Below are 21,087 nucleotides of genomic sequence, written 5' to 3'. Positions count from 1 at the left end.
TTGTAATGAAAAACTACTCTTACAAACAACAGTTCTGAACTGCAGTTGCATCTTAGAATTTATTGTTTTATTTCAAAACAAACATTTGAAATTCTACTGCCTTTTACCCATTGGAACAACCACCACACTTACAGATGGTGAGAACTTTTCACATGCAAGTTGTTTCAGCGTACCCAGTATGGCATTTTACAGAGGCATGTAGAATGCACTTTATACACACAGAATCTTAAATGCACATGTGGGACTGAAATAAACATTATTCCACTCAATGTTTTAAATACAAACAGAAAAATGTACCTTAGGCAATTAGAAGATTAACAAATAAATGCTCAACAAAAGGCATGTGTGGTACCAACATTTCTCAAACTGTGTAATATAAATATAAAACATATTAACAACACATAGTGGTTACCAAATTTGATAATTTATTTAATTTGGTATTTTTATGATTGGTTTAGCTACATCTTGACAAAAAATCCACACTTCAGAAACAATTCTGCAGATCATGATTAAGAGTGATTAACAGTACCTCTGTGACAAATCTTTCAGCTCTACACTGCACGCAGTATTGTACAAAGAGCCCTTGATAATTGCAATCCAATACTAACATATAGGCATGTCAGTATTAATCAGAGAAGAGCTCTAATACATGTATAACGTATTTGACGAAGGCAGTATCTATCATTTTCAGAATGTACTTCAGCTTTGAGGATACTGTTCTTTATATTTTATGATGTGTTTGCATTTTTATACATAAAAATAAAGTGACAAACTTAGATTAGCATGAGAGTGAAAATTCTAAAAATGTTAGTTTATTTCCTCCTAACTGTAACAACACTGAGGTTCTACTTAGCAGCAAAGATGGGTGTAAAGCAGCATAATGTGCGTTGAAGTGTTTAGTAACTATTAACTCTAATAAAAGTATAAGGTCCACAAAGGCAGTATGCAAAATGTTAGTACTTCTCCATAATCTTTAATGTGAGAACTCAATGTGTTTTGCTGCATTATATTCTGCTTATTCTGATTTTGTCAGAAGAGTTCCACTGCTGTCCAGCCCCAAAATCTGAACAACTACTGAGCATCAAAATCTGGCTTTACCTTTGAGCAGTGGGGAAAATGCAACTCCTCTGACCTCCCCCATGTGCTGCAATGCCTGACTTATGAATACTCCTCCAAAAATCACCTCCACCCATGCAATTCTGCATGAGTGCTTACTGCCTTCCAGAATTCAGAAATTGGGACCTTAGATATGAATTTCTTGTTCAGCAGGAGCTGATTTATATTTTACGGAATCCTATATACTCTGAGCACTGTAAAACAAGGGTAGGTAGTTTACCTTTCTGTAACAAATAATCAGTTCTGAAGGTAATGTGTAAAAACTTGCACAACATTTAGGTAAAGAAGTGTGTGCTTACCAAAAAACTTGTCAAAAAGTTGTTAACAAGTCACTTTGAGGCCTCCAATATTAAGGTTATTTGATGCTACTGCAAAACAAAGCTATTTTAAACTGAAGAAATACATTGGGTGGGGAAAGAAGCAATCTTATAAATAGCTGGTCTATTTTTAGCACAAAACAAGTAGTTGGAAGGCTGTAATAGACCCCAGTTCAGCATAGTTTCACTGCTGACAAATTCTGACACACATGTATTTACCCTGATGTCCTACCACCACATTTAGAATTGCAGAGCTGCAGTTTAACTTCAGAATTTAATTCTGATGCTCTCAGTAATGCATCAGTACTGACATTTATGGGGAAGGAGAGATCTGACCTCGGACACTGCTGCAATATTTATGCTTAGATTATTACCTATTGAGTAATGGACTCAGACACTATTCATATTAGAGCACTTCTAATATAAACACATAAATTAAGCAACTGCAGAATGCATTAACTGCACAGACAGAATGGAAGTTCAAGCAACACTTCAATAACTGCAAGACTACTTCAAAATTCAAGTGACATTTCCATATTCAGTATTACTTTGCAAATATTATTTATGATAGCATATTTTTTTAACAATGTGAAAATACATGGCAGAAATAATGTGATATTTTAAAGGGAATCTGCCATCTCCCCTCTCAGTACACATCTGGCAAACCACCTAAGTTTGTGATAAATTAATGTATCAACAAGAAAGAAAAGTCTGCCACTTCAGCCGTCTTAGGAAAATCTATTTCCAACAAAAAGTTGACATTCGTGTTGAAGTACTTCAGACTGCAGTTGTGTGTTTTCAGCAGTCTTCAATGTCTTGGGACACAGGACAAAACCTCCTCGAGAGACATGTGCAGGCAGTAGAGTTGTTGCCAAGATCATGTTCTATACATACATTCTACTGATCCCAATTTGAGAAGGTACTCCAGTATGCATGTACACTGAAAGCTTACTGATTCAGTGCCACTACTGCAGCTAACAGGATGATGACCTAATACTGCTGACTGTAACAGCCCTCCCTTAAAAATACTATGTAAGAAATGTTAGTATAAACTGCTGTAAAAAAAGAAACCCTTGAAGGCATGCAATTACTTCATACAAATCTATGTAAACACAAAGAGACCTGGCCCAGCAGCAGTCTGTTTTAGTGTGTGGCTCCACACGGGTTGACAGAGGTCTGACAGCCCATGTTATGCCCTGTCACCTGAACCTTGAACAGCGTCCCATCCGCACACATGCAGAGCTTAAAGCGCAGCCAGTTGCCGTTATTGAACTGCTCCCCATAAGAAGAACTTGGCAATCGTGACGGGCTGACCATCACAGTTCCGTTCAGGATGATGCTGTTTTCCTATTAAGGAGAAAAAAAAAAAAACCAAGTTATAGAATTACAACTTCTAATGTAAAGAAGTTGGTTTAATGGATAAATAACTTCTCTAGGACGGCTGTAGAATCAACAATAATAAAAAAGTATGTATACAAATGTTTAATTTTTTAATGAAAATTACAGCAATGCCTATGGATTTCTTTACTACAGTCAGCAATACTTTGTTATTCCAGTGGTGGATCGATATTGAGAAAGAGAGCAGTAGGGTGACTTTGTACTTTACATTCTTATTAGCAAATTAAGTACATGTAAAATACAGACATAAAACGGGAAACAGTGTTTGAGTTCATACATGAAATTCATTCACACTTGAAAGTGCATACACCTTTATCCTTCTTTTCCATCATTCCATATATACTGTCATCTTAATTTCCAAAAATCTTAAAGGAATGCTAGTGAGTCTTACAGCAGCAGCACAGAAGGTGATGCTCCAAACTATATACTTTGCTCTTCTGGCAAAGGTTGCCAACCTAGTTAAGTTTCTAGGGGAGATTAATTCCCTTCAGTATTCATGTCAGTACAGAGGCCAATAGTTTAGCTTTAACTGCATTGTAGGTTTTTGGTGTCTTAACAGCAGTAAATTAATGTTACTTGAAGCTACTCAACCACTACTTGACAGCAAAGTAATAAACCGTCTATTTAAATTCTACTAAATATACTGACTTTTATGCATGAGTATTTTATATAAAATTTGAAACTATATAAAGCTACATCAGTTTACTAGAAACCTATATTTGAAACTAAGCTGTTAAAAAAATTGCTTTGATTTGAAATACTTACTGCTTTAAGTTCCATGTTTCCACCCATTCGAAACTCAATTGTCTTGCCTGTGATAAAAACACCTTCATTTCCCCGGACAATGGCACGACCATCAACTTTTATGTTTAGATCACTGGTTGCGTTGCTGGTAATCTAAGAACATAACCAGAAAAAAACCTGCATTAAAGATTAGTGAAAATGTGCCACTTGCGTTTGTCTGAGTAACTTTAATTACCTTAAAAGTAGTGCTATGCAATTTAATAAAAACTTGAATGTACAGTAATTTCATGACTATAAGGCGCACCGGATTATAAGGCGCACTTCCGGGTGTCAGCAAATTTCCGAACTTTTGCCGATATATAAGGCGCACTGGACTATAAGGCGCACTTTGTTTTTGCAGCGAGGATCCGCCGCCTGCTCCCCCGGCGTGGTTGCTGGCCGATGCCCCGCCTCCACCCGGCAGCCGCGGCCCCGCCGGCTTCCCCCGTGGCTCGTGGCTCTCACTTCTGGGTTGGCAAATTTCCGAACTTTGCCCATATATAAGGTGCACCGGCCTATAAGGTGCACTTCCGGATTCAGGCCAAAATTTTAGTCAAAAGGGTGCGCTTTATAGTCATGAAATTACTGTACGTTTTGCCCTTCTGCCATTAGCTTCTGCATATTTGTTATTTTCCACATTCAATTTCACAACAGGATTACTGAATTTTGGAAGGTATGTAAAGTTAATTTTTTGTATAAAAATAAAAATTCATATGACAATTTTATGGGATACACAGCTACACTTGTACCAAATACAGGAGGCTTCCTGTTAAAACAGATTATGTAAACTTACTCCTCCATTTTCACTTAATCTGTTCCTCCTATGATTGCTCAGTGCTTCCAAAGGCACACTCAACCCTCTATAAAACCACTAACCCTACTCTACTGTTACACAAACAATGGGCTGTATTCTTATTTAAAAAATAGAAGAGACATACCCTCTCTGTAGAGGCCTTTTGTACATTCAAGATTTTAACTCCATTTGGCAGATGAAACTCATGAGTCTCATAGTCAGTGCTGAACAAAGTATTTTGTGTTCGTGGGTCAACAAATTCCATGCCAATATCACTGGTAATAGAAGTTTTGTCTTTTTCCACGCTAAGCTTGGTTGTTCCTTGCTGAAATACAATCTTCAGAAACAAAGGCATGAACTTAATGATGTTTCATATGTAGGATTTATTAGCAATGTGAGTGTAATTCTCTAGTGTTGCTCACAAACTTTCAATTCATGGTATAACTTACAGGCTGATTATTCCCAGTGATCACCAAGTCTTCATTCCGTCTCCCTCCTACAGTGCTTTTATATAAGGGATGTATAACACCCATGTCAGACACTTGCTTAAACCGCAACAAGCCACTCTCATGGAATTCCATACTGTCACAACCATTGGGACCAATTCTTATCACTGCCCAGATAACCAGGGTAATCTGAAAGAGAAACACATTTTCAAAGATTATGTTGATTGGTTGGATCTTACTACCAGAATTATTGTATTAGTTAGAAGTTTTATTTGAAATATTATTAATGCCAGTGTTTAAGCGAACTTTAAGTGTGAGTTTACTTTAGTCTTTTCCTACTGAAAACATCATAATACATTTAATTATGAAAAGCACTTAAAATTATTTTTAGACTTACTTGAAACAGTAACTAAAATGATTTCTATATATATAAAATATTAAATCACATCTATAATTACATCTTTTTTCTGTTTAAGGGTAATCACTGACTAAACAAATTTCCCGAACAGTTCAGCTTGGCATATCCTTAACGCTGAACTGCAAGAAGGCACCCTCACACATGGATGTGCAATTAGGAAAAATAATTTATTACTTTTCATTGCCCAGGCAATAAAAATGTGGTAATTAGAACAGTAAAGCTTTAAAGTGCAGTGGCTGGTTAATTCTGAATGTTCACATACAGCTCTGTAATGTAAAATGTAACCATAGTTTATATGCCATAGATCCTGAATGCATATGTACTAATAACTCTCATGGGGTGACCGTGATAACCGAAATATCTATGCCTGAATTTACACATTCTTTCATCTAATCTTGCTCAGACTACAAAAGAACTAAAAAGGAAGGAGGGAAATCAGAATCTCCTTCAGTTAATTTTAAGTCCTCAGTCATACTGGAAGTTTTTGGGTTTTTTTTACTGAACTGTCAGAATGAAATACGACCTAATGTTGCTTACACTACAGCTATTATACTCACAATCAGATTGATGATGGCCAAAATAAAAAGAACAACAATCACACATATGGCCAAGTTGCCTTTCCTGCCACGTAACCCTGTCTTATGGAGACGGTCTTCATCGATTGGAATGTATCCTGCTTTGAAGTTACTGTTGTGTTCCTTATTAACGTTCCTGCGTTCCACTGCCTTCTCTCGCATAGACTTCTTCACTGGCCCATTAGAACTTTGCTGTAACACAAGGCATGGGTTAGCTTTAAAAGGCATGTAATAACAATACAGTAACACACACATATGTATGCAAAATATGTCAATTGACTAGTGGAATATATCGGATATTATGTTCAGTACTAGATTTCAGTCTGCCACCCTGCTATCAGAATACACAATTCGAACCACAGCAACCTCTGCTAACACAATGACTAAATTTAAAATCCAGATACCTTCAGGCAACATATGTCTTTATATCTAATTTTTATCATGGCAAATAGGAATTATTAATTACATTGTTACAATTTAAAAACTAAAACAAACCAGCTACCAAGAAATTCATCAAGTTTTTACCTCTCAGGGATGATACAGGACATAAACCTGCAGGTCATCTGCCAATACATAGGATTTTAGTTCCCTCCATGCTCATGTGTGATAGACTCTGAGTGACTATTCAAAAACAGTGTGATGGATACAGTTTTTTATATTAGTTTGACAGCACAGGGATTGCATTCAACTCCTGCTGTTACATGCAGCATTGAGAAAGATACTGTGAGGCTTCAAACCTGGCATGGTGAACTTGGCCAGAGTAGCTTTCATGTAATAATCTGAAGTTATGAGATTGTAAAGGATATCCTGTCAATGTAACAAATTAAAAGAGGAAACTCTTGTACACATTCACACTGAAAAGAAACCTTTAATGTATTTTCGTAGCTGTCCAAAATTTTGTTCCCCTTCCTTTGAATGGAACAGTTTGCTATTTAGGGATTCACATCTTCAAAGAAGGCGTTAGATCTTTTGGACGGAATTAAGTTTGTCCACTTGAAGTGAATCCTAAAGCTACACCTTAAGTAACTGCACTTGCTCACGTCTACACTGATGTAACGAGTAGCAACACCGTGTTTTCTGCTGCTGCTGAAGAATCAGTAAGAGATGGTGTTGAGAAAGGTGCTCGACCTGGACGAATTTATGAAGGGTTCGATCCTCGGAGATGTCACTCACTCAAGACCCACACGACCCCGCAGGCACCCCGACCCCCGTCAGTGCCCAGCGCCTCGGTACGCGCGGCGGCGGCGACCCCGCAGCGCTCAAATGCCAGGCGCCTCACTCACTCACTCACTCCCAGGGCACAAACTATTTCTGTCACGCACCCTGCCTGCGGGCAGGGCAGCGCCGCTCCGGGCCGCCCCGCCCGGACAGCAGGCTCGGGCCGCCTCTCCCCGGCACGGCCGAGCCCGTCCTGCCCGGACAGCGCCAGGCGCGGGGCGGGCAGCGTCGCCCGAGCGCTTTTCTCGCCCCCGGCCGGAGCGCTCCGGCACTCCAGCCTCGCCCACCGCGGTGAAAATAGCGCCCTCGCCGAGCACCCTCTCCGCAAGCAGCACCCCACGGCCGGACCGCCTGCTCCCCGCGGCCCCGCTCCCCCCTGGCCCCGGCGGGGACGGCGCCGCCGCCTCCCTGTGCCCGTGCGGCGCCGCGGACGGACCTGCTCGGGGCCGGCCGCCGCCATCTTCCCCCGCCGCCGCTGCGCAGGGGCCGCGGGCGCCCCCTGGTGCCGCTCCGCGGGCCGGGTCCCTGCGGCCCGCGCCCACTGGCGTTACCCAGCAGCGCCGCCTGGCGGCCGCCGACCATCGCCGCTGCGTTACCGCGTTACCGTGGCACCGCCACCGCCGCGCCGGCCCTGCCGTCACCACCGCGGCTGTAAAGGCCAAGGCCGCGGCCAAGCCCAGGGCAAGGGGGCCGGACTGCCTCTAACATCTGTATTACACCTGCGCCGCCCGAGGAGAGCTCCTGGAGGGACAGGAGAGTTAGCGCTGCGCCGCTGGGAGCGATCTGACATCTGACCATGGCTAACAACTTAAGGAATCTGGTGAACTCGGGGAGCGTCCGAGAGCTGCAGCAGAAGCTGGAGAACTGGCAGCAAGACTTCGAGGTGGGTCCTGGCACTCCTCGGGGCCGGGGGTAGCGGCCGGCGCTCGGCGTTCCACACGCCGGTTTGAGGCACTGCCCCGCACGCGCATCCAGTTAGCGCAGTTTTAACACCTTTTAAGCACCCACAGCTTCGGTTGTTTGGCTTTTTGTCCATGACAAGGTCCCCTGAAAAGAAGGGTCGAAGGTTAAAAGTGAGATTTGAGCGGTACTGGCTGCATTTAGAACAGAAGAGAGCGTTGGAGTTAAAGAGCGGCGGGTGGAAGGACCACGGGTGGGGTTTGTGCTCCGAAGGAATCGGCTGAGGCCCAGGAACGGTCAGGAGAACGTGAGGAAAAAGGGTGCTTAAAACCAGAAACGTGTTATCCAGCATCCCAGCTCTTCTGGCTGGGGAAACCTGTCAGAGATGGGAGGCTGCTGCCTGGCAGCACGGCCGCCGAAGGGCTTCAGAACGGCGGCGAGGGAAGATGTGAGGAGAAGGCTGCAGATGGGTACCAGGAAACTGAGGAGGTGAAACAGTGGAAGCAGTAGAAAAGGTGTAAAATGAGGGAAAGATGAGGCGAAGGAACATGAGAGTTGATAGCCGTGACTTTGCTCAGTGGAAAATCTTAACAGAGTTTTCACTCCTGCATCCGGGTTTCCACTCACAGGTTTCCTTCAGGATGCAGATGGTTGGTCAACCAGCTACTGTGTGCTGTGACTGGTGAGAGAAGTGATGCAGCCTTTTCAGGGAAAATCCCTTATTTTCTTTTACTTCATGGTTGGATGGGAGTTACAGTTACATAACCAGTGTAACTTTCTGCAGGATTCACTGCAAAGGATAGTTTTAAGGAGTTTGAGAATAGCTGGTAAAGCTACCACAGAGGAGGCCAGAGGAGGAGCAGTGCTATGTATTTCAAAATCTTGCAGGTGGATGGTGGAGGTAGACCTTAGGAGGGCTGAGCAGCAGTGGGGGTTGACCTCTCCATCATATGTTGGTTGGGAATAGTCTTTCAGGTCTTGGGAAATGAACAGTTTCAGGCTGCAGGAAAACAGGAGCTGGCAGATAGAAACACCTTGTTATGTTGCTATAATAAATTGGAAAAATGTACTTTGCGGTCGTGTTCTTGTGGAAGTGAGCAGGTTGACTGTGCTCCCCAAGGCCCGAGGAAAGCCTGTTGCAATAATCAAAACACTGATGAGGGCATGGGGGGGGGGAAATTTCAGCTGTTTTGGAAGCTTGTGAAAACCATATGGAGTCATTAAAACCTGAAGACCTAGAGGATTATTTATGTGGGAGGTGATACACAGGTTATAGATAAAGTAAAAAGTGTGTATTCTCCTGGCAGGTGCAGTAGTATCCTGGACAGATTAACCCCATCAACTCCTTTTCAAATTCCATTTACTGAAAGTGATATAGTTTTGCTGTTTCCTAGGCATAATGCTGGGTTTTTCTCCTTCAGTAGTATATGTTTCAGTTTTGTAACTCTTAAAGATCAGGTGAAATTGCTTGGAGGCATGTGACTGCTGACAAAGCAAGATCAGAGCCTTGTATGTATTATTTCAGCTAATATGAAAAACCAGATTTTGGACTGTTATTTTTAATCCAACAATCTGCTAGATTATTATTTTAATAACTGTTAAAATATTTTAACTCAGATTCATAATTTTTATGATTCTTCTTTTAGAGACACTTGTGGTTGCAGCCTCTTTATGATGGCAAAGGAGTACTTTTTGTCAAGCAGTGAATTAACTGGGTCACAGAAGTCCTGATGTCTTGTTCATTTGCCTATTAAAATAGTGAACTTTAAAAAGTGAATATTGTAATGGTTCCAGTAAGAAAAGGTTGGGAAGATGTAATTATAGGGGGGGAAATGTCATGACTGTAATAGGAATAACTCTAAGTAAGAAAACCCACACAGATGTAGTAACTCACATTAATTTGCAGAGGAATTCCAGTGGTGAAAATATGAACCGATGCTATGAAATACTGGAACTGAACAATGAGATTCAAAAGCGCCTCTACTCAATTCTCAGTGATACATCTCGAGAAGGTAAATCAGTATCTTGTCTAATTACTAATTACACACATTTTGCATGTGGCATTTTTTCCAACTCTGGCTCTTTCTGTAAGCGTTCTCACCATTTCTTAATGTATGTGTTTTCTTAGATGACTGTACAGAAACAATAAGAAGGTGTCCCATGTCAAGCATATGCTGTACTCCTTCAAGATGTGACAACCTCATTCAGGTGTGTAAGAAACTTATTTTAAGGGAATAGAACTATGTGAATTTATACCTGCAGAAGAGCTTTAATGATTTTCTGTTAATATTAGCCTCCCTCTCAGATTTTACTTAATGAAATAATGTCCTTAGTTGCTTGTGGAGACACCTAGGGAGATAACCATGCTATTGTGGTGGAATTTGCTTTGTATAAGAAGTCTGTGTTATTATACAGCTTTCCTTTTCTAGGTAAATATTTGCTATGTTTACATTTGCAGAGACATCATAGAAGTATTTATGTCATATTTATTTTAGAAAAAAATAACACTGTGAAAATACATGTGTAAGCTGAAGGTGTGCATGAACTCCATGCATTAATCTGTGAGCTTCTTTTATTTTATTTTTTTTAAAGAAAAATCGCTAAGAATATCTTAACATTATATTATCTAATGAAGCGTTAAAAAGAAGTGCTCATGTGTGTCATGATACCACCATGCTCCTGCCATGATATTTGGAGTTTGTTATGTATTTGGAATGTACTGAAGGGGTTGTAATACTAACAGTTTGGCAGAAAAGACAGAGATGTTGTGACTTTCTGTTTTGAAAGAAAATAAGAGAGTTGGCTAATTCAGACTAGGGGAAGATCTTCAAGATCCTGAGATTTGACAGTGATGTCTCCATGTTCTTTGGTTTCTCATTTTTACATCTGCTCTGTCAAAATCTTTCACAGTTGAAATAGGGCAAATAAAAAGTGATATCCCTTAAGAGTCAGAGTCTAGTATAATGCAGGAGTGGGGTTCTGCCAAAACCCCCACAAAATATAAAATAACTATATAATTAAATGACGGTACACCAAACACACCAGTTACAGATTTGTAGTTGGATGTGATATTAAAAAGTTAAAGAAAAACCTGTTGCACAATTACTTTTTAAATTCCAGTACTATCAGACCATTCTGTGGGTTGTTAAAGGCAGCTGCATGTATAGTAGTGTGCTGTCTGGAATGGCAATACTTGCCTCCTGTGTTCTAATAACTTTTTCTGTTATTTTGTGTACATGAATTCCCAAAAAGTTTACTTCAGTTGGTGATGTAGTCAATCAGAAGTTGACTGAGAAAAACCAACTGTGCAACACATCTGCAATAGGCTGTGTTCTGATGATTCACGTGGTAAATTTGCATATGCAGACCTTCCATAATTTCTACCATGAGGTATAAAATAAGTGAATATTTTTCTTTAAATAATTGAATCTTTGTTTGGTGTGCCTGAAAGATATTGCTTATGTCTCAGAGAGAATGCAACTGGTTTTGTTCTCAGTTTCTTTAGACATGGTTGTTGCTGAAATATTTAGAAACACATCTGCCCATAATGCTATTGTACTTTGCTGAGGTAGTCTATGAGGTAGAGCATTCAAACAGTGTGACTTCATTTCCTGGTAGGATTCACCTGGGTGTGAGCTACGGCTGAAAGATTTGACCTGCAATCCGAAATGTCGACTGCAAGCGCTGGAGGACAAACTAACTTCAACTCGGATAGAGATCAACCAGATGGAACGAGAGTAGGGAAATGAGCTGCAATTCCTTTTGTTTGCTTTTTATTTTTCAATAAGCCAATTTTTTCCCTTGATATATATAATTTCTGGCCTAAAACCAGATTTTCAAAATGCATCTAGGCTCTGTATCATGCATGCCTGTATCCAAAGTGGGGTACAAATGATACAGTCACACCCACATTCATAAATTGACTTGGTAGGTTTTGCTTCTGGCAGAGGTGTTGGAAAACATGCCAGTATTCTACATAAAAAGGTTTTGTATAGTCCATCACAATCCCATGTGGAGTTATAGTTTATGAAGTGTTTAAGACTGAGCAAACCCTAAATAAAAAAATCAATTGGGTAGCTATAGTATAACATTTATTAAAGGACCTGCAACATGTCACAATTAATTATGCAATGTAATCGATACATAAATATCCAAGAAAATAAAATCCACTGTCGTAAGATGGACGAAGACAGTTGGATTTCCAGATAAGTGCCTAGGCCTGAACAGTTTTTGCCTAGTGCATGAAGCATATTTTGTTGAGAACTATAATATAAAAATTAGTAAATTGCTCCAGATACAAATTTGTGAAGTTATTACCAGTTCCAGGACCATTTAAGAGGTAACTCCAAGTGGCAGATAGATTATCATGCGTCCTATCAGCATGAGAACAACGAATATTCACAAGTCTTGGGTCAGTACATTAAGTGATGTAATTTCATGCCCTTACTAAGTGATTCCAAGAATATCAGTTTGGATTTTTTGCATACCTACTTCTAGAACTCATCTTCCAAATCTGTTTTTTTTCCCAGTTGTCCTTATAGTAGAATTATTTAATCCTCTTTTACTACTATTCCCGGTAGAAGTCTTTCCTGAAGGAGCTGACTAAGGATGGAACTGAGCAGTCGTTCCTCTTAGCAGACATTGCTGGCCTTACTACCTGTGGTCATCTCAGTCAGCGTGCTCCCTAAAAAGGTGGAACAGGAATCTTGTAAATTGATAAGTGTTAGAGCTTTCATCAGTTTAGGTCCTCAAAAATCTCACCAGGGTCCTCCAGTAAAAAAAAGGAAAGCTGGAATGAATACCTTCATAATAAATAGAAAGTGTATTTTTTATTTTTTCGTTCCACTTTTGGTAAGAGGAAAACAACAGTAATACCAATGTTTGGAGGGAAAGCAGAGATGCTTGGATAGTTTTTGATATTAAATAGGAATGAAGGACAGAAGATAAACTTGCTTCACTGGTTGTCTGCCAATCTTTAGGAAACACTCCTTCTTTTGGGGACAGCAGGAGAGGAATTGTTAGCTTTTGGTATGACTTGAGTAATATCTGTGATATCCTTTGACTGGCTAATATATTACAGCGAAGAAAAGAGCCCAAGAGCTGGGTAGAAGAAAATACTTAGGTTTTTAATGAGTAGGAAAGAAACTGAACTGGTTTAGTTAACATCTTAAATATGAGAAAGAAATTGGTTTATTTTAGACCTGATCATCTGAGCTATTGTAAGGACACCAAATGTTAAAAATCACCAGTGATTTTTCCTATAGCACATAGTGCTATATTCACTTTCCTGCCACAATACACTTATACAATTTAAAGTAAGATCAAAGCTCTGCTTTGTTTCCCTTGTTTTTAAACTCCTGATTTTTCCTGTATTTCAGCATAAGGAAAGAATGCTGAAATTATTCAGCAAACATGAGGAGCTTGCTCAATAATATTCCTCTTTTTTCTGCTCCTGTTTGATGATGAGGATTAATTGATAGATAGTTTACATTGATAGGACATCTTGTGACTGACTGTTCTGTGTGATTAAGTCTTACCGCTTCCCGTCTTGGAGGGTGCAACTCGAAGAAGGTACCTCGCCACTGTGACTATGACCATCGGATTCAACAATTGCGGGATGAGATGTCTGCCCTGGATGCTCAAAAAACTGTTCTCCAGCGCAGGTAGAGGCCTTACACAGAGAAATCCCTGAATCATAGAAATCGGTTGTGTTGGGTAGCATAAATTTCCTCCTCATTTGAAACTGAAGTATAAACAAAAGCTAAGATTTTTGCTTTGTTATGAAGGAACATAAACTCTTTAGAAGATTTCTTCTAGTGCCCAAATATTTTATTTTAAAGCAACTATGTTAAGTTTCAGACAAAACAGCAAATAATGCAGCTTTACAAAATACATAGAAAGCAACTGTATGGAATAAAAAGAGAGGTTTTTTGTTGAGGAGTCCTCATATAAAAAGTTCTACCCTGCAATTGTACAGTGTTCAATTTTCCCTTGTTTGACTTCAGCAGTACTGAAAGAAGAACAAATCTCCAAAATATTACTAGCTAAAGGTGTGTTTCCTAGGAACAAAGTGCTTGGCTACACATGCTTTAGGAATTACTTTACTTTTACCATTTAATCTTTAGCCCATAAAACATGTTGATGAAAATGCCTTCATATTAGACTAACCAGCTGCAGCTTCTTTATGTTGGCTCAACATCTCACTTTACTCAATTACCTTGACCAAAAAATCTGCCTTAGGGAAAAACACCTGAGGATGGTAAAGTGACATGAAGTTTCTTTGCACGTGTGTCGTAGGCTTGGGCAGAACTGCTCTCCTTCCCCGTGCTGTGCAAGCAAGAGCTGCTCTCCTTCCCCGTGCTGTGCGAGCAAGAGCTGCTCTCCTTCCCCGTGCTGTGCGAGCAAGAACTGTTCTCCTTCCCCGTGCTGTGGGAGGAAGAGCTGCTCTCCTTCCCCATGCTGTGGGAGCAAGAGCTGCTCTCCTTCCCCGTGCTGTGTGAGCAAGCCCTGCGTGAGCAAGCCCTGCGTTACCATGAGGACCTGGTCACCTTGTGAGATCAGGCGGTCATGTGCTTCACGTCGAGCCTGCCTCATAGCTCGCTTTAACTTCATTTATGCTAAAGAACGCTTGGATGCAGAGTCAATCTTGAGACCATACGTCTGTAACACGGAGGTGGTGCAGAAGATAATATACGTTGCAGCTGTGGTGAGAAAGAAATAGTATTTCTTCTCATTTTACAAACTGGAGGTGTGTTGTAAAACCCTATGTCTGCATTGGGTTAAATTGTGGGTAAATTAGCATTTCTGTCAAGTGCAGAGAAGAAAAGCTTTCTTCCTGTTTTTATTTTGATTTTTCTTTCTTCCCCTCACATTTCTACATTGAACTCTCAGTGTAGTGTCCTACCTGACCTGTCCCAAGATTGGAACAGGGTCAATGATTTATTGTACAGGTACTAAAAGAAGACTGATTTGGTCTGAAAAGTAGATGATGCCTGCAGTGATCGACATTGCCTTAGAAAAATTCTTTTGGGAATGCTGCATTAAGTACTGCAACACTAAAAATCTTCCCATGCTTGTAGCTATGTGTTTTTTTAGTTTTAATTGTGTCCCTTGAAACCACTAGATACCCATATTTACCATGAACTCAGTTCGTAAAAAGTTGTTTTCATTTTTTCTTGATTAAATCTTCTTTTTTGTAAAAATGATATAACGCATACGTGTGTTAGAGAAGCAGCATCTCTTGTGTGTAATCCCAAGCACATTTAAATTACTGAAGATTTTTTCTTTTCTTTCGACTCTCATTCTAGTTTACACTCTCCAATTCAACCTCTTTTCCCAGCAAATGAAGTGTTCCTGTCTTACATGTTAGGCTGTGGTGCATAAAGCTCATTATGTGATTGCATTTATCATGAGTGTGTGATGGCATCTTGTGCAAATATAGACGGTTAGGTGGGAAGCTTTTTAATCTTCTGCAAATAAATTACACTCAATCAGAGAATTCCTTCCTGATGAGTTAACTTTCTCCTTTATAGAAGTGTATTATATTCCTCCTTATTATGATGATAGTGGGTTACAATAATTTTCTCAGATAGGTGATAAAAATTAAGTTAAATACAGGTCTCCTTGTTTAACTAGATGTTCTTTATGTTTGCAGGAATCTTTCCATGCAGCAAAGCTGGCCTTCTGGAAGGTCAAAGTAAGTGTAAAAGAGACTTTGGCTCTGCATCCCTGCGATGGACTTGCGCCAGTTGAAGTTGCTACCCTGGATTATATAGCTTGCCACAAGGATCTGTTTGATGTTTGTTCCAGCATCCACGTAAGTCAAGGGCAGTGGGGAAGTGACATGATGAGCTCTTTCAGGAGCTCGTAAATTCAGAATATGTAAACTAGAAATGCACTGTAACCTGAAGGAGAAAAAAATTGTTGTATGGACTTTGTCTTGTAGCAGTTTACTTTGCAGAACAATAATGCTAGGATTAGTAGATGTATGACTTAGTAATCGCTTGTTTTATTAGTTTATACCAGCACAGTTTTTCTGAAGCCATTGTTTTCTGGTATAGTCTAGGGCAACATTACTATGAGCTTTTTATACTGATTTTTAAATGTAGAAAGCTGAGAGGCATATTTAGGGGGGATTTCTATACTTGCTTGTGAATAAAATTGTTAGCGAGTGCAAAGTAGTCATGTATGTTTATTTTCAGGAAGTAATTTGTGCCATGAACATACACCCAAAGCTTCCATGTCCAGCAGAAGTTGATTTCATTGTGATCAGCTCTTTGATTCGAGAGATATGCTGTTTGGCTTTTGAAATGCAGACACTCATTCCTCCTCTTGATATTGCCGTTGGTGTTGATGGAGAAATGTTCAATAAGAGCATGTAAGAAATCTTTATATTCAATCAGACTCTAAACATTAAATGTTGTTTAGTCTACCTGTTTCCTAATTAATATAAAAGTTTAAGATTGCTAAACATTAATTTGAGGCAAAAACACCCTGACCTGTAGTGTATTTGGTATGTCTTTAAGGTTTAGGATAGTGTATAAATAGCAGCATGTACATAAGTGTTAACAATTTTTTTTAGTGAACAGCAGAGCAATTTTCTGGATAAAATTAAGGCTCGAGAGCATATTGAATTTATCATTTAAGAGGAAAATGATCATCTGCTTTCCCTGTTTAGTCTGTGTCTGCCTTTTAAAAAATGTTTGCATCTTTGTTCCTCCTTACTGGTCTGTTCTGTAAAAGTCATGTTTACTGAGATCTGGCAGTTGGTGTCATTACCAGGATCATCAACACGTTTGGTGAAACCTCCAGGCTGTGGCTGCTGCACAACATATGAGTATTAATGTGCTCCCATCTCTTTTGGTCTAGAGCTGAGCAAAACCAAATCTACCTCTTAAAAATGGGAATTTTGTTAAAAAAAAAAAATTCACACCATGACTTAATTTTTCTTTTTTCTATAGGGTCAAGCTGCTTTTTTAGCAGGCAGAGAACTGTAGGGTGCTTCCATGTTGTCTAGAAAATTAATGGGATTGATAGGTCATAAAAAATTGCTCTCAAAAGCAAAAAACCTTACATCACTAAGGAGGTTTCTAGTAATAATTTAGAATGGAACACAGGTGGTGAAGAGCTTGAGAAGTCAAGGAGAGAAATAGAGAAGTAGACTCTCAAAAGGAGAGTGCAAAGTCACACAGGACTACTCAATATGGGACTTAGCTTTCGCTTTTGACACTCAAAGCTATTGGCTAAATTAAGAAGCACCAAGGCTCTGGGATGCTTTCTCCACCTACTTGGTGTGTATGGGCTTAAGAAACCACATGTAATATGTTTTGGTGTGCTGCTGTGGGAGACACACATCTGTCTGTTTATCTAGATAAATGTGGTGCATATATATGTTTACATACATAGCATGTATATGTGCTACACAGACATGAAACAAAACTTGTAGAAATTAAAATATCTCTGTTTATTATGTGTGATGGCATTCCATAAAAGACCAGCCAAACATCATTTAACCCTATGCCTTGCTTCATGCCTGTGGTTATGACATTGTTTTATATAACTTGCTATTGTAATACATGCTAAAGTATAGATGAATGGCTTTTTAAAAATTTCTGTTATTTGGTATTTGTTCTGAGTTTGAATCCATAAAGCCAGATGTGTTATTTAGCCAATATTCCAGATGTAGAGTAGTAGTATATATACCTTTGAATTAATTTTTCATAGCTAAAATGTCACTGTTTCATTATCAATATATGAGGACCTTATCTTAATCAAGTTGCCTTGTGTCTCATAAGATACTAGGATGTAACTTTATTGTTGAGTATTTCTGTAACATCCTTTATAGGGGCTTGTTTTAGCAAGATATTCCAGGAAGAGGGCCAAATTGCTGCTCAGAAGGTTTGATCTGTCAGCGGACACAGGGGCTATGGCTTGTATGGGACTTATGCAAAAATTAACGTCTAGTGGCCTTCTGAAGTGTGAGATGGCTTTATTAGAATGTCTGTCAGTATATAGTATGTTCTGCTAAGTTTGTCTTCCAAGTCCATTTCTTTTACAGGATCACATAAAGAATATGTATTTTTGTGATGTGGAAAGTTATTAGAGCTGTAGCTGCTTTTTATCAGCACTGATGATTTGAAACTTATTTATGGCACTTCTATCCAGACATTTCTTGTACTCTTTGTTTCAACAGGTACTATCGTAGTTTTGACTCAGATTTCTCAGCCTCCTTTGTGGCCTATCATGTCTGGCCTGCTCTGTTGGAAAATGATGCTGTAATTGTAAAGGGAGAGGTAGTCACAAAAAACATGATTCCGGTATGTATTTTGTTAAAGGAATATGTTAAGTGGATTTCAGCACTGTTTTTAAAATCTAAAAAGATAAATTTTTAACTGCTCCCTATATGGGTGGAGTAGTATATCAAATACCGGCTAGGTTTTAGTGCCTCATCCTGTATGTAGGATTAATAGTTCTATTTTCCTTAATGCAATAATTATGCAGATATATGATTGTTGTCAGAGACTGTTCTAAGTAGAAAGCTTAGTGTGTTTCCTCTCTGTCCTCAAACCTTGTCTCCAGATGGCAAGTCTGCTTGCAGAGTCTGTCTTTATTAAACCTTCTCTCTCAGAAGTGGTTTGTCAAACTCTTCTCTTGTAGTGTCCTCGGAGATGCAAAATTAGAAGCAGAAGCTGCAGCTGTGGTCGTCGTCTCCTGCCTGGTCAAGTAAGCCTCAGCTGAATGTTTGTACTGTTGACAGCATCAAGTATTTTAACTAGGAATGTAGGCAGCCTATTAAAAATGCTGATGTGTCACATGTACATTTTAACACTGGGAGTAAATGCCTTTGCTTGATGGTGTTGAATGAGGTGAAGCTGAAGTGACAGATAGTTATTGCCTAGTATAATGATCAGTAGAGCTACTGTATGAGAAATAGATCATAGTTGAATTCTCAGAAGTATCAACTGTGTATCTTGGAATGCTTTCCCCCTACTCCCCTTGCTTTAGCGCCCTTCTGAATAAATAATTGCATAATCTGGAAGTGTTTCAGTCATTTTGGAGTACATATACAACACACTTCCTGCCTTCAGGAATTAGTAACCTAAATTTACTCCTAATCTACTAAATGCATCAAAGGAGTGGGAAATAAGTGTAGGGTGGGCAGAAAGGGAAGGTAGTACAAATAAGATATATGAAACTTTAGCAGAATTTTGCATATGGTGTGGTTACACAACATTTTAATTATTTCTGTAAAAAAATGTGTATATTCTTCTAATTGTTACCCCATCTTATTAAATGAACATAGGTGCCCTCAAATTAAAATGTGAATATTGAAAATGTGAGAGGCTTTGGATAGGGCTCACTTTTTTGTGTGTGTTCAGGATGTGAAAAAAAATGAGAAAGTTGTTGAACTTGACTTGTAACAGTAGAGCTGCATTCTATATATACATGTGCCAATTTTCAGAATGTTGAGGGGTCCCCAGGTGGCTTTGTTGGGTACACTTCTTTAGCACACCTGATTTTCCTTTTCTGTTTGTGTTGCAGGCAAATCGAAGCCGCAGTCTTTCAACAACAAGGGCCAGAAGTAAGTGGGCATACTGGTTCCTAGTGACTCATGGTTTTCACATTAAGCCCCTGAATGATTGAACGAAGGACAAAAAATAACATGTTGAATGTCTTTGATTCTAAAATACTTGCCCAAGTCTTATTTTTAAATGGGGCAGCCCTTTTTTATGTGTGGAAAAAGGCTGAGATTTCTGACTTGGAGAAGAGCTTGTTTTTTCACTCTACTTGGACCACTGGTTTCTCTCTGCTGGTTGCCTTCACTGTGGCCAGTGGTGTGGTAAGTAAAACTTGCTTCCTTCCCTACACTAGAGACAATTTGCTGCTGCACATCTGCTGGCTTCCTGCCTTTCAAATTCCAAGGAAATGGTGAAGTGGTGACAGCAAAGTGAGGGATTTCGGGCAGTATGAATGTGTGCCTATCTTGAAGCCAAATCAATTTAAAGATTTAGAAAATACAGTTGTACTGAAATGTAACTTTTTCTTCCATAGGGCGCTAACTGAACGTGTTCCTGTCTATGCAGTCCCATCTGGATTCAACAACTTTGCTGGTGCCTTTTCTCTTCAGAAATACATCTGATCTCTCATAATGCGAGTGGCAATTGTCATTTCAAATGGAGTTTGTGTTCAGTGTGCTTTTTAGAATTATAGAAGGCTTATTTGTAATTTTAGAAACTAAACTCTCTTGATTTAGAAAAAAGGTGCATGCAGTGCAGGAACGTTTGGGAAAAATTTACAAAGCTCTCAGGAACTCATGATGTAATCTTGCAGGTGGAGATAGAATTATTACATCTAGGCTGTTTGTTTTCCACGGATTCCAAATGATGCAGTTTATCTTGATGTTTAATATAACCTAAATGGTGAATGTTGCAGAATGTTGAGGTTAGCTGTTACTTGGAAACAATATACAGTAATTTCACGACCATAAGGCGCAACAGACTATAAGGTGCACCTCCGGGAGTCAGCAAATTTTGCAACTTTGTACATTATATAAGGCACACCTGACTAAAATGCAAACATTTTTCACAGATTGGTGTAGCCTTTAAGTGCAGTCCCAAGCGCCCTCCCCATGCGCGGGGCCTGGCACTCCCACCCACCCCTGGCTGGCGAGGCAGGGCTCGGGGCGGCTTGGGGCTGCCGCGGCTGGGGGCGGCTGCGGCTCACACCTTGGGGTTGCTGTGGTTCAGGGTGGCTCAGGGCCACCTGCAGCTCGGGGCGCCTCGGAGCCGGGCGGGCTCGGATCGGTCCCACTTTTCCCCTGGTGGGGCTGAGCAAGCTCAGATCGGTCCCGCTTTTCCCCTGCTGGGGCTGTGCGGGCTTGGATCAGCTCCGCCGCCCCCCTGCCGATGCTGTGCGGGCTCGCATTGGTCCTGCCGCTGCTTCACCGGGCTCAGGGTGGCTCGAGACCGCAGACGCCTTGGGACCACGGGCGGCTCGGAGCATGTCGGGGCAGCTCGGGACCGCCCACGGCTCAGGGCCGCCCGCTCCCTCTGTCCCCATGCGGCTGCTGCTGGCCAGGGGCTGCCTGGTCCCACCCACCCTGTGCGGCTTCTGCTGGCCATGG

General features: G+C 40.3%; 2 protein-coding genes across 3 annotated transcripts; one reads left to right on the top strand and one right to left on the bottom strand.

Moving 5' to 3' along the window:
- Positions 1-32: 32 nt before the first annotated feature.
- Positions 33-7,556, bottom strand: SGCB (sarcoglycan beta). The gene is made up of 6 exons (XM_033060807.2): positions 7,501-7,556; positions 5,829-6,038; positions 4,857-5,042; positions 4,553-4,744; positions 3,597-3,728; positions 33-2,780 (listed from the first exon to the last, which is right to left on the bottom strand). The coding sequence occupies exons 1-6, from the start codon at positions 7,522-7,524 to the stop codon at positions 2,577-2,579; spliced, it is 948 nt and encodes a 315-aa protein (XP_032916698.1). The 5' UTR covers positions 7,525-7,556; the 3' UTR covers positions 33-2,576.
- Positions 7,557-7,665: 109 nt separating this feature from the next.
- On the top strand, positions 7,666-20,486 carry SPATA18 (spermatogenesis associated 18). 2 transcript variants are annotated; one of them, XM_033060805.1, is made up of 12 exons: positions 7,666-7,947; positions 9,871-9,976; positions 10,093-10,172; positions 11,583-11,701; positions 13,496-13,627; positions 14,262-14,670; positions 15,619-15,780; positions 16,166-16,341; positions 18,157-18,280; positions 18,621-18,686; positions 19,506-19,545; positions 20,016-20,486. In XM_033060805.1, the coding sequence occupies exons 1-12, from the start codon at positions 7,861-7,863 to the stop codon at positions 20,021-20,023; spliced, it is 1,509 nt and encodes a 502-aa protein (XP_032916696.1). In that variant the 5' UTR covers positions 7,666-7,860; the 3' UTR covers positions 20,024-20,486. The 2 variants fall into 2 exon arrangements, with proteins under 2 accessions (XP_032916696.1, XP_032916694.1); XM_033060803.1 differs by lacking the exon at positions 20,016-20,486 and having other exon boundaries at positions 19,506-20,009.
- Positions 20,487-21,087: the final 601 nt, after the last annotated feature.

This window comes from Catharus ustulatus, chromosome 5 (genome assembly GCF_009819885.2).
Source record: "Catharus ustulatus isolate bCatUst1 chromosome 5, bCatUst1.pri.v2, whole genome shotgun sequence".
Lineage (NCBI taxonomy): Eukaryota > Metazoa > Chordata > Aves > Passeriformes > Turdidae > Catharus > Catharus ustulatus.
Note: the sequence above shows the minus strand (reverse complement) of the source record. Positions and strands in the feature narration are given on the sequence as shown.